Source organism: Bos grunniens, chromosome 5, assembly GCF_055505025.1.
Source record: "Bos grunniens cultivar Pamir isolate PY7600 chromosome 5, Bosgru_T2T1.0, whole genome shotgun sequence".
NCBI lineage: Eukaryota > Metazoa > Chordata > Mammalia > Artiodactyla > Bovidae > Bos > Bos grunniens.
Window position 1 is genome coordinate 105,642,294 of NC_141169.1, and position 13,133 is coordinate 105,655,426.

General features: G+C 50.7%; 1 protein-coding gene across 2 annotated transcripts in view; it reads left to right on the plus strand.

Moving 5' to 3' along the window:
- The window catches only part of VWF (von Willebrand factor), a 125,464-nt gene that overhangs the window by 95,439 nt on the left and 16,892 nt on the right, over nt 1-13,133 (plus strand). For both annotated transcript variants that reach the window (XM_086402347.1, XM_086402346.1), the window contains 5 exons: nt 5,985-6,087; nt 6,444-6,518; nt 8,617-8,721; nt 10,100-10,305; nt 11,701-11,850. In XM_086402347.1, the coding sequence (XP_086258473.1) occupies nt 5,985-6,087; nt 6,444-6,518; nt 8,617-8,721; nt 10,100-10,305; nt 11,701-11,850 (639 nt within the window). The remainder of the gene's footprint in view (nt 1-5,984; nt 6,088-6,443; nt 6,519-8,616; nt 8,722-10,099; nt 10,306-11,700; nt 11,851-13,133) is intronic.

The following is a 13,133-nucleotide window of genomic DNA, read 5'->3' on the forward strand; positions in this document are numbered from 1 at the left end:
GGACAGGGAGGCCTGGTGTGCTGCACTTCATGGGGTGGCAAAGAGTCGGACACGACTGAGCAACTGAACTGAACTGAACTGGCCTCGGATGGCAGTCACTTCTCTCCAGAGTTGCCCACGTGTATATTGTAGTCCCTGGGGCAGTGTGTGTCTGTGGGCATGGGTATGGTCCTGCCCTTCATTCTGGCAGTGATACCACAGAGAGTGCTAGAGGGGAGCTTGTTTGGCTTCTAGAGAAGGAGGATGTGTTCTATCACCGTGGGCCACACTCAAGGCCTAACATCTCTATCATCACCGGGGAAGACCTTCATCACTAAGGGAACCTGGTAGATGATTTAACTGTATTTAGTCACAGCAGCAGCAGCAGCAGCAGCAGGAGAATGTATGTGAAGCTAGCTAACCAACTGGAGAATGACGAGAATAGTATATCCATGACTACATGCTTCTGTCCCTGACATTGTAAGCCAGGATATGGACTGTTTCACTTGGTTCTCCCCCCAGACTCCATAGGGTAATTATTACACATCTCATTGAATGGATGACGGAACTGTGGCTCAGATGGCAAGCGGTGATTTAAAAAGACCCTGTTCAGTACACCAGGTCAACCCTTAGTGTCCTACGTTTGCCACAGATCTCACTGGAACTGTGAGCTACACTCTGAGCTGACCGGGTGTCCATGTAAGCGTGTGTCCATTAGGCTAGTACTAGGATGGTTCCAGTGGCTCTGTTTTGTTGTTGGGTTTTATCCTAGTCGAACCCGTTTTGTTTTCACAGTATAGTCGATAAACCAAGAGGGAAGCCCAGCTACTCTCTACTGCCATATTCCAACTTGCTAAATTAAGTGACTGTCTGTACCATAAGTGAAAGTGTTCCTTGCTCAGTCATGTCTGACTCTTTGTGATCCCATGGATGGTAGCCACCAGGCTCCTCTGTCCATGGAGTTCTCCAGGCAATACTGGAGTGGGTTGTCATTCTCTTCTCCAGGGGATCCTCCCGGATATTCCCCCAAAGAGTTGACAAAACCTGACTTGCACGGTCCTAGGCTCCTACTGGGCACAGATGACATGTACCACTGCCCTGGTGGCTCAGATGGTAAAGCATCTACCCTCAATGTGGGAGACCTGGGTTCAATCCCTGGGTCAGGAAGATCCCCTGGAGAAGGAAATGGCAACCCACTCCAGTACTCTTGCCTGGAAAATCCCATGGATGGAAGAGCCTGGTGGGCTACAGTCCATGGGGTTTCAAAGAGTCGGACACGACTGAGCAACTTCACTTTGCTGTTGGTGGCAGGTATTCTCAGAGGGAGGCAGAAATGGTCTCTACTTCCTTCCTTGGCATCCTGGGATTGGAAGGAATGTCAAGTTTGTTTTTCTGGTTCCATGAGTCAGATGTCTGTAGGATCCTGAAAGCAGGAGGCTTTTGAATTTTATCTTGGGGTCCTCAGCTCCTTCCCAACTCCTTCTCTCTGACCCCATTTCCCCTTTTCACTGCTCCCGACCTTTCAGTCCAACACACTGGAATATGTGTCCAAGTCATTTGAAGCTGGCGTTCAAACAGTGTGGTACTTTGATGTAGAAACGGTCTTAAAAATATATTTTAAAACCAAGCAACATAAAATCAGTTAATAAAACACTATGAAGGGAACACAGCCAGTGTTAGTTATTTCGGAAAATATAGTTTAAACGGATAAAAAAAATTATCCAGCCACCTGCAATGTCATTACTCTCATAGCAGAGAAAGAATAAAAATCTAATATGAAGAACATTCCCATTAAATGAATTTTCTTTAAACTGAAAACTAAAGCCTCGAAAACTTTTCTTTGGGGAAATAATTCAGGGTAGAAATCCCTCGTGCTAATGTCGGAAGGGCAAAATATTTACCAGTTTCCATAGCTCTTGTTTATGTTACAAATGCACTCTGCCTTTATAGCGGGCTCCGGAGGAATCCCGTGGACAGAGGAGCCTGGAGAGCTATCGTCCATGGAGTCGCAAAGAGTCGGACATGACTAAGCACAGACACACACACACACACACACACACTGGAGGAATCCAGAGCCCCCGTGCATGGGTTGTCCTCCCGTCAGTTTTGCGGTTCCCCCCACCCCACTGTGCTGGGCAGGCACTGCTGTGGCCCCTCTAGGACTGCCTCCATCACCTTGTCGGTCCACCCTGAGCCGGGTTCCCTCCCTGATCTCTGGTGTCAGTGTATTCGCATCTTCCTCAAATCCTGGCTGGGGTGGACGGTGCTTGTGACTTGCTGAGTCCCTGGGTTCTGAAGACTTCCATTTCCCCTTGCTGTACTCTCTGCAGGCTGTCCTTCTGTAATCTTTATTTAATCTTTAACTCCAGCCATCTGGCTTGCCTGTTCTGTCCAGGTAACAGTACTGTACCAGCTCTGGAACCTGGGGACTGAGACAGGGCTGCCGTGTTAGGAGCCATCAGGAGTCGGCTAGTCCTGATGCAGGAGTGCCCTCTGCCGGTCAGTTGGCTGCATAACCCTCCAGGTGTGTGGCCTCAGGGCCTTTCGAAGCTCAGCCTTGGAGGCCTAAACGGGCTTTTTCAGGAGCCATAGATTCTCCGGCCTGAAGAGCTTCCCAGGACAATAGAAATCCCTGGAAAAGGAGGTTAACACCTGATTTTGGTCATCTATTGTGATCTTTCCCAGGAGAGTTGGAAAGTTGTATTACTCATTCTTGAATTTAAGATGTCTGGAGTTCATTTTTAAAAAGAGAGAAAAAACTAATAAATAAATATATATCTCCCTTCTTTTATTTTTAATTAATTTTTATTGGAGTATAGTTGCTTCTTTTGTGGGCTTCCCTGGTGGCTCAAACGGTAGAGAATCCACCTGGATGGTGGGAGACCTGGGTTCAATCCCTGGGATGGGAAGATCTCTTGGAGGAGGACATGGCAAGCCTCTCCAGTATTCTTGCCTGGAGAATTCCCATGGACAGAGGAGCCTGGCAGACTATAGTCCATGGGGTCGCAAAGAGTCGGACACGACTGAGCTGCTAAGCGCAGCACAGCACAGTTTCTACTATACAGCAAAGTGAATCAGCTATACATATACATATAAAATCCCCTCTTTTTTGGATTTCCTTCCCATTTAGGTCACCACAGAGCACTGAGTAGAGTTCCCTGTGCTATATAGTAGGTTCTCACTGGATATCTATTTTATACATAGTAGTGTATATAGGTCAATCCCAGTCTCCCAATTCATCCCACCCCCTTACCCCTTTGGTGTCCATACATTTCTTCTCTGCGTCTGTGTCTGCATCTCTGTTTTGCGAATAAGATCATCTCTCTATATAATCTCCTTTCTTATCTCATCACTTGTTACGTAAATGTCTAAATATCCCTCAGTTTATGGTTTTCTTGGCATCACTATCAGTGTAAAAGAACAGGAAGCGCCGGGACAGAGAGATGCCCTGGGAGACGTGAGTCGCCCCCTCTCTTCTCCACTCTGCCTAGCCTCCCGTGTCCTGTGTCCTGGGCCTCTGAGGTCAGCGCCCTCTGCCCCTCCCGGGTCTTCACAGCCCCTGGGAGGAGCTGGAACTGTGGCTGCTGCACCTTCTTTTCTGCCTCCTGGTCCTCGTCCTGCCTTCTGCGCCTGCTTGCGGCACCAGGCTGGTGCCTGCTGAGCTTTGAGGCGGGACCTGCTCACAAAGCCTCAGGGCTGCTCCTTGTCCTCCAAGTTCAGCACAGTCTCCCACAGTGGACAGACTTCCAGGAGGTGAGACCTCTCTGGAGCCCCCGATCCTAGTGAACTCTTTTTTCTGCACTCCTGGGGCTCTTGGATTTTTTATTTTAAAAATCAGCTCTATTGAGAGTTCCCAGACAGTAAACAGCACCAAAGGTAAACGCACAGTGTGATGAGTTTTGACAAGTGCCTGCACCTGTAAAGCCGTCATCATAATCAAAATAATGAATTCCCATCACCTCCAAAAGTTTCCTGAGCCTCCTTTTTAATACACCCGTACCCCCACCTCTCATCCCCAGGCAACCACTGGACTGGTCTCATTTCTGTCATTGTAGATTCGTTTATATTTTCTGGAATTTTATATAAACGGACTCATGCAATATTACTCCCCTTTTGCCTGGCTTCTTTCACTCAGCATAATATTCTTGAGATCCATCCATGCTGTGTGTTTCATTGTTTGTTTTTACGGCTGAGTAGGATTCTGTGATGTGAATGCATCACAATTGAGAGATCTCATTCAGCTTTTCATGGGCGAGTCCTATTTCCTCCGCTTGACCATCAGCCATTCGAGGGCTGGGACAGAGTGTCTAGTGCTCATCACTCCCCGAGCCCTGCAGCGGGCTGGCTGAGCTTGGCAGTTGTGGTCTGGAGACAGAGCAGATGTCCAGGGCTAGGATGCTGAGTCCACCTGGTCAAGCTCCTGCTCTGTGCCTTGGTGTCACCACTGGTCAGCGTAGACGATGGTGATCCTCACCACTGGTCTGTGCAGACGATGGTCATCCTCACTGGATAAGATTAGAAGGCACATTCAGTGAGTCAGTGTGGAACCTTTGGGGAATTATCCTGAACACACTTCATGCTACTTGTTCCTAGGAAGGGGGCTTCCCCAATGTCTCAGCAGTAAAGAATCCACCTGCAGTGTGGGAGATGTAAGAGATACAGGTTCGATCCCTGGGTCGGGAAGATCCCCTGGAAAAGGAAATGGCAACCCACTCCAGTATTTTTGTCTGAAAAATCCCATAGAGAGAGGAGCCTGGCATGCTATAGTCCAAAGGGTCTCAAAGAATTGGACACAACTGAGCGACTGAGCATGCATGCTCATTACTGGGAGGCAGCTAAGCACAGTGTTGCCAAGTGGATTCTGGGTCCAGATCCTAGCTCCGTGCTGTGACGATGTGACCCGGGCAGGTGCCTCTGCTGTCTCCTTGGACGAGTGGGGATGACAATAAGGATGTCCTGGCTGTGGGGCTTCGGTGAGGATTAAATGTGGATTAAACTAGTCGTTTACATAAAGCCCTAAACTGTGCCACGTGGCACTGGCCCCTCAGATGTGCGCTCTTACATGTATGCAGTGAGCAGACGGTGCCCAGGGAGGCCTCCGAGGTTTAATCCCACAGGAGGAAGGCAGCTGGGGGAGGGGTTACCTGGAGCTCTCCCATGTCCTTCCTCTCAGTGGCTGATACTGATTGTGGACCATGGAAGCAGATGGGATAAGTAAGACCTTCCTGACCTGGAAACTTCTTAGTGACCTTTTAGCTGCTGGATAAGAATGCATTTTATTCAGGAGCGATTTCACTGGAATTTTCCTGCATGGCTGAGTCTGAAGGGAGCCATTCTTGGCTCTGCAGTCTGTGCTGTTCACAGCCCTCAACTCCTAGCATAGTCCTGGGAGGCAGGCTGGGGGGGCGTCCTCACCTTGCAGGGGAGGAAGCCAGGAATCGGCACCCAGGGGTGAAGCCTACGTAGAAGTGGGGGATCCCCTGATTCAAAGCCCTTGTGCAGTGGGGGTACCCCCAGGTGACCCTTCATCTAGAAACTGCAGCGTGGTCTCCAAAGTCACTCCCAGACCCAACCACGTGGTGGTTCTGAGTTTTGCTGTCCCCGTTTCCATTCTTCTTGCCGCATAGTCTGAAGTCTGGTCCGGAAACAAAGGGAACCCTTCTTCGGCTGCAGTCTAGCTTCTTCTCTGGCTTGGGACGCGGCCAGGCAGTTACACCAGAGTCCCCGTTTTCTTGCCTTGCTTCATTTTAGCACCACCATCAGTAGGGCTGCAGTGAAAGCTCCATGTTTTCGGACACCTGTGGTTTGCCCCTCCCCCGAGCGTGCAAAGTGACGTGGGCGGCCCCGTGGGCTCCTCCTTCTCAGGACCCCCTGGCATCTGTCTGTCCCCCCGGCTCATCTGCATGGCTCTGACCCTGGGGCCCCACCTGGGGAGAGAGAGCCAGGGGTGGGACGCCTGACTTCCACGAACTCCTGGACTCTCTCTGAACCTCGTTGTCCCTCAGCTCCTGGAAACGTGGGTCCCAGACCATCAGCCCTGCCAGATCTGCACGTGCCTCAGCGGGCGGAAGGTCAACTGCACGACACAGCCCTGCCCCTCGGCCGGAGGTGAGGCTCCCTCCACACCCGCCCCGCCGCCACCGTCTCTAGAGCCGGGGGGCCAGATCCATACATGGATTACCTGTGCCAGCCCCGCTCCTTGCCTCTTGGGGCTGGAGTCCCCTCTCTGCACGTGGGTAGAACTCTCGGGTTGGCGGGCCGGGGAGGCCTCTCCTGCTTTCCCCACCTTGACTCTCAGCCCTGGTGTCCTGAGGGCGCATCTGAGCAGGGTGACAGGACGTGCTGGGGAGACTCATTTGTCGATCGGCTGGCTGGTTGCCATGGTGCAGAGTCTGCAGGGAGTGAGGGGTGGTGGGGGGTACCATTATCTCTTCCTCTGACCTCTGTGGCCTCTTGTTCCCCAGTGCCCACGTGCGGCCCATGTGAGGTGGCCCGGCTCCGGCAGAGCACGCAGCAGTGCTGTCCCGAGTACGAGTGTGGTACGTGTCACCCTTTCTCCAGGTCCGACCCCAGCCCAGCCCCAGAGGGCGAGGTGGTGGTGCTGAAGGGGACGGTGGGAGGGGCCGGGGGTGGATTTTCTAAAACCTGGAAAGAGTAGCCTCTGGAAAAGGGGATTTGCTTCCTAGAAAAATTCTGCAGTGACTTACCAAATGTAAGGTTTGAGAGCATTAAGAAAGAATAGGGTTCAGTGTTCGCAGAGGCCTTGTTTGCAGCAGCCAAGATATGGAAGCCGCCTAAGTGCCCATCAGTAGATGAGTGGATAGGGACCTCCTTGGCGGTCCAGTGGTTAAGACTCCATCCTTCCACTGCAGGGGCCACGGGTTCAGTCCTTGGTTGGGGAACTGAAATCCCATGTGCCATGCGGCCAAAAAAAACAGAAAAAAAAAAAAAAGAAACGGATGAATGCATAAAGATGTGGTATATACATGCAGTGGAATACTACTCAGCCACAGAAAGAATAAAATTTGACACTTGCAGCAACACAGATAGACCTGGAGGGCATGATGCCAAGTGAAGTGGGTCAGGCAGAGAAAGACAAACACTGTGTGATACCACATATACGTGGAGTCTAAAAACTGCAGCCAGCTAGTGAATATAGCAAAAAAGACACAGACTCACAGATATAGCGAGCAAGCTAGTGGTTACCAGTGGGGAGAGGGGAGAGGGAGGGGTAAAACGGGGCGATTAAGATATACAAGCTACTGTGTGCACAGTAGATGAGCTACAAGGACGTGTTATACAGCACAGGGGTTATAGCCAGTACATTATGATAACTATAAGTGGAGTATAACCTTTAAAAATTGTGAGTATGCCAGGGTAACTGGCATAGTTATGCCAGAGTAACTGTAGAGAAGGCCACACATGGACGGGCACCTTGATTTCAGCACGTTATGTGTCAGAGGGTTTTGTTATAGGATTGCAAACTACATTGTGAATAATGGGTGGAATGACAGTGTAATTAAATGAATCCAGAGCGGATGGAATTCTGGTTAATATGACGGGAAATCTCTAGTGCACTGTCCTCATCCTCTCCGGAGTGTTTTTTTAGCTTACAGGCAAAGACATAAAACACAGGCTTGTGAAGTTTGCAGCAATAAAATCTTTGAGGGAGAGCAGGTAGATCAAGGCAGCGGGAGGACCTTGAAAAGAAATCACGAGACTTTGCTTTATGCTGATGAAATGTATCAAGGACAAACAGAAGCCCCGTCAGGAGATCTGACTGGAGAACAGTTTATTAAACTGTTGGGACCCTATGCCAGTCGTCTTGGGTTGTTAGCAGTAGAGGGAACAGGTGGTCATTTAGTTCAAGGCTTTCATTTATGGACAGTACAAAGCTTCTTCAATGTGCTGGGCACTTTGCTGCCATTATTTCAAGACAGCCTTAGACCGGCCCTGTGTGGTGGACTTCCCACCTTACGAAGGTGATCCTGAGGTCTAGAGGGTTCAAGATACTTGGCCTAGATCTGGAGTCCCTGCAGATGATGGGAGTAATTAACATGAGTTTGTCCTATATCTTGGATCTATCTGTTATCTGTCTATTGATCATCTGTCTATTATGTATATATTTATTTATCATCACCTCCCCCTACCCCCTCCTTGTCTCTGTATCTCCGTCTTTAACTTCATCTCCATCTCCACCTGCATCTCCATCTCTGCCTGAATCTCCATCTCTACCTACACCTCCATCTCTACCTGCATCTCCATCTCTGCCTGAATCTCCATCTCTACCTGTATCTCCATCTGAACCTGCATCTCCTTCTCCACCTGCATCTCCATCTCTACCTGCATCTCCATCTCTGGCTGAATCTCCATCTCTACCTGCATCTCCATCTCTGCCTGCATCTCCATCTCTACCTGTATCTCCATCTGAACCTGCATCTCCATCTCCACCTGCATCTTCATCTCTCTCTTCATCTCCAGCTCCCCCTCTGTCTCCATCTCTAGCTCTACCTTTATCTCATTGCCATCATGTGTGTAAACAGTGGAGGTCTCATGGGTAGAAATGTAGGGAACCACTCAGTAGCACAGGAGTGGCCTCGCTGGACTCTGAGGGCCCATCCCTCCTCTGGCCCTCAGTGTGTGACTTGGTGAGCTGTGACGTGCCCCCGGTGCCTAACTGCGAAGATGGCCTCCAGCCGGTGCTGGCCAATCCTGGCGAGTGCAGACCCAGCTTCACCTGTGGTGAGTCCTTCCTCTGAGGGTGAGGAGGGGGCCATGCAGTCACTCTCCCCTGGCCTGGGACGGTGTCCTGTATTCTAGTGAGCTGAGTCTGGGCTTGGGGTGTGTCTGGAACAGAAGGGTCAAGGTCACACCTGGACTGAATCCTCTAAGACTCCTCCCAGTCACAGGCTGTGACGGGGGAGCAGGCGTGGGCACAGCTGCAGGCATCCCCCTCTTGGGTTTATTAGGAGGCAGTTGGACCTGAGGTGAAGAAGCCTCCGTATCTCATTTTTATTTACTCGCATCCTCCCATAGACCATGGAGGGGAAGGAACATACCCTTGGCTTGTCCTCGTCACTGGGTCTTTGTTGTTTAGTTGCTGTCGTGCCTGGTTCTTTGTGACTCCGTGGACTGCAGCATGCCAGGCTCCTCTGTCCTTCTCTGTCTCCCAGAGTTTGCTCAAATTCACGTCCATTGAGTTGGTGATCCTATCAAACCATCTCATCCTCTGTTGTCCCCCTCTCCTCCTACCTTCAATCTTTCCCAGTATCAGGGTCTTTTCCAATGGCTCTTCACATCAAGTGGCCAAAGTATTGGAGCTTATTCCCAAACAAATTTATAGATTTTTCACTTCCTGTATGTTTATCTATTTAAATTCTAAGTACTGCCAATTTAAGCCTAGGATTGGACTAAAGAAAGTCCTGGACATGTTAAGAAACCACATTCTGTGTTAAGCTACTGAGTATACCCACCTAAAGTCAATACCTACTTACAGTCCTGTTGATTTGGAATCTCACTTCAGTTCATAGATGGAAACCCTTGAGGGTGAGAGAACACTTTATATCCGGAAGAAGCTGGGACAGGCAAAGACATGGGGGAGGATTTGGCCTTGATGAAATGACACTGTGGATTTGCTGTCATTTTTCATTCATCATTGTTGAAGGACCTAAAACTGTAGGGTATTTATTATTCCAGGTACTGAGATGGGAATAAGATCTCATAAGCTACCAGCCTGTAAAAATGCTAACCAGCGCCTGTGTGCCTGGGGTACCTGGGTCTTAGAGATTCTGCATCTGTCCTCTCTGAGCATCTGCAGGTGAAAAAACCCCACCCCTTCCAGAGGTGCCTGGGAGGATGATGGACTGGACACCCAGCAGCCTTCTCTTCCTCTCTGTTAAAATAACATCACATTTCCCCTTTGGATTAGTGTCTTTACTGTCCTACAGACTAACTAACTGCTTTACGGTGTGATTGACTGTCCCAGGGCTCCTGAGTGGGGCTCACGTGTGTTTCTGACTTCAGTGGGGCTAGAGTTCCCAGGGACCTTGCATCCTAGCTGAATGCTGAGTGCAGGGCTCAGCGTGGCAGGACCAGGGCACCACTTTGTGCTGCCCCTCAGTCTGCAGGAAGGAGGAATGCCCGAAGGGGTCCCCACCCTCCTGCCCCCCGCACCGGATGCCCGCCCTTCGGAAGACCCGGTGCTGTGACGAGTACGAGTGCGCTTGCAACTGCACCAACTCCACGGTGAGCTGCCCGCTGGGGTACCTGGCCTCCACCATCACCAACGACTGCGGCTGCACCACCACCACCTGCCTCCCCGACAAGGTAAGGCTGCCCGGCTCTGGCTGGGATGATGGCCAGACACGTGCTTCTCGTGGAAGACGTGCCTTCCTGCCCGGATGAGTGCTGTGTGGCCTGGTGGGGGGGCATCAGCATTCTCTCTTAGCCTGATTCTTGTTAGCTCAGGGGGTACTCGGAGACTACCGTGTCTCAGCATGGCTGCGTGCTGAGGTTACAGACGTGGTGTAAGATACAGTCCTGCCTTTAAAGAGCTCCTGTACAGAAGCTGGAAGACTGAGTGGGTATAGTGAAAGTGTTAGTTGCTCAGTCACGTCTGACTCTTTGTGACCCCATGAACTACTGTAGCCTGCCAGCCTCCTCTGTCCATGGGATTCTCCAGGCACGGATACTGGAGTGGGTAGCCATTCCCTTCTCCAGGGGATCTTTCCCGACCCAGGGATCAAACCCAGGTCTCCTGCATTGTAGGCAGATTCTTTAGAGCAAGTTTAGGAAAATGGTTTTAACCTATTTGTACTGTTATGATGTGAGTGAACATAGACAGCTGTTTGGAGCTTTGGAGGACACACTTGGGATTATTTAAAACGTGTCTTTAAGCTTTATGATCAGAGTTTCCTTGAGCATCTCATGCCGAGAAAATAAAGTCTGAGCGTGTGTATCACATGCACTCCAGGCTTAACTGTTCTAATCCTAGCCAGCCGCTGGGATCGCATGTCCCACGCTCCTTCCATAGTCTACAGTTCTTCCAAACAGGATCCTGTGCCTCAAACACAGCTCGCAGTCTGTGCCCGAGCCTTTGTTTGATCCATTCCTTGTCCTTTGTGGGCCTCAAGGGAGCACTTGTTCATAGCCCCTGCCCAGCCGTCCCTCACTTTCAGCCACTCTTCACGGGACAGAGGGCTATTCATGGGTGGGTTCCGAGTCCAAGGACATCACTAAGTCTGAGAATTAGGGTACAGCTTTCCGAGGGACACAGGAAGGAGTTTAATGCAGCGAAGGGAGCGGTGATAGTGAGTCAGGTCAGCCAGTGTATTATATCCCCACCCAAGGGCCATGAAAGACTCACAGGGGGCCAGTCCACGGGTGGGCTTTCCTAAGTTAGGTGGGCAGGGGTGGGAAGAGGCCAGACTCTAGTGTGGGCAGAGACCATGCTGTTTCACTTACTGCTGTAGTCTTAGCACCTAGGGTAGCTTCCAACACGTAGATCCTCCGTCCATGGGATTTTCCAGGCAAGAGTACTGGAGTGGGTTGCCATTTCCTTCTCCAGGGGATCTTCCCGACCCAGGGATTGAACCCGAGTCTACCGGCATTATAGGCAGACGCTTTACCGTCTGAGCCACCAGGGAAGATCCCAGCAGATGCCCACTCACCTCTCATTTAGATGAACCGAGTGAATTCACTCAGGAAACCTTGCGTCTACAGGTGTGCGTCCACCGAGGCACCATCTACCCCGTGGGCCAGTTCTGGGAGGAGGGCTGTGATACCTGCACCTGCACGGATCTGGAGGATGCTGTGATGGGCCTGCGCGTGGCCCAGTGCTCCCAGAAACCCTGCGCGGACATCTGCCGGCCGGTAAGGGGGAGCAGTGTGGGGCAGTTGGGACGGGGATCCCAGGAAAGGGCAAGGAAGTCCCTTTAGGACCCTCTGGTTCAAGGCCAGAGGGGAGGGGCCAGGAGGGGAGTGGGGCCGGGTAACGGAAAGAGGCATGAGGCGAGCATGGCTCTGTCATCCTTCCGTGAACACTTCTCAGCTGACGGTCATCTCAGCCATGTGGTCTTGAGGCCAGAGGGCTGGGAAGTCGGTTTAAGCAGAGAGGTGAATTAATAGCCTAGAAAACAGGGCTTGGTTTTTTTTTCCTGTCAGTGTAACATCATGTTTCTACGTAGTTTGGTGATTTTTCAGACCAGGTTTATAATTTGAAGTACAGAAGTCGAGCTGTGTTTATAATTTGAGGTAAAGAAGTCGAGCTATGTTTATAATTTGAGGTATAACTGGGAGTTGGAACCCTCCCCCCAATTCAGTTTTTAATTCTTTTTGTGGTGGCCTGCCCACTAACTACTTGGGGATGCTCTATTCTTGCCAGTGAAGACTGATCAGACTCTAGAGAAAGGGGAACCACAGTCTGCCGGGGGAATTGTGGGTTGAATTCTTGCTGGTTTAAAGCTTTTATTGTTAGCACAAGTTCACATGCCCAATGCACAGGGAGGCCAAACAAACCGAAACATTGGAGTTTGAGGAAGAGAAAGGTTTATTGCAGGGCTGTGTAAGGAGATAGGCCGCTCTTGCCCTAAAAATCCCCAAGATCTCCTAAGGGTTTCGGCCAAGTATTTCTAAAAGCCAGGTGAGGGAGGGGGTCACAAGGGATGTGATCAGCTTGCACAGTTCTCCAATGGGCTGAGCGAAGGAGCAGGTGGTGTCATAAGGGTGAACATGACCAGTCCTTAGGCCCCAGGAGGCCTGGGGCTGTGTGCTCATGGTCAGTAAGTGGTGAACTTCTTCTGTTTGGTGGGGAGTTTTCACATTTGCAAAACAACTCAGAAAATGTGCATCAAATATTGTTACCTAGGTACTTCAGAGAGGAGCTACAGCAGAGGATGTGGGGGAGGCCTGTCTGTAGGAGGCCCCATAGGGTCCTGCTCAGTTACATTATTATTACTGCTTTATTCTCAGTAGAGAATGTTGATCAAAGAAGTGGAGCTAGGACAGATCTGTACCAACAGCAGTGAAGAGAAGGCTCTTGATGCTTTTTCAGAAGTGTGTGTGTGGTTTGCTGATGGAGGGGAGGGCCTGAGAGTGAATCCAGAAGTGGGGACGTCCATTCAGTGCCCCCACGGCTCTCCCTGCTTCGCTGATGC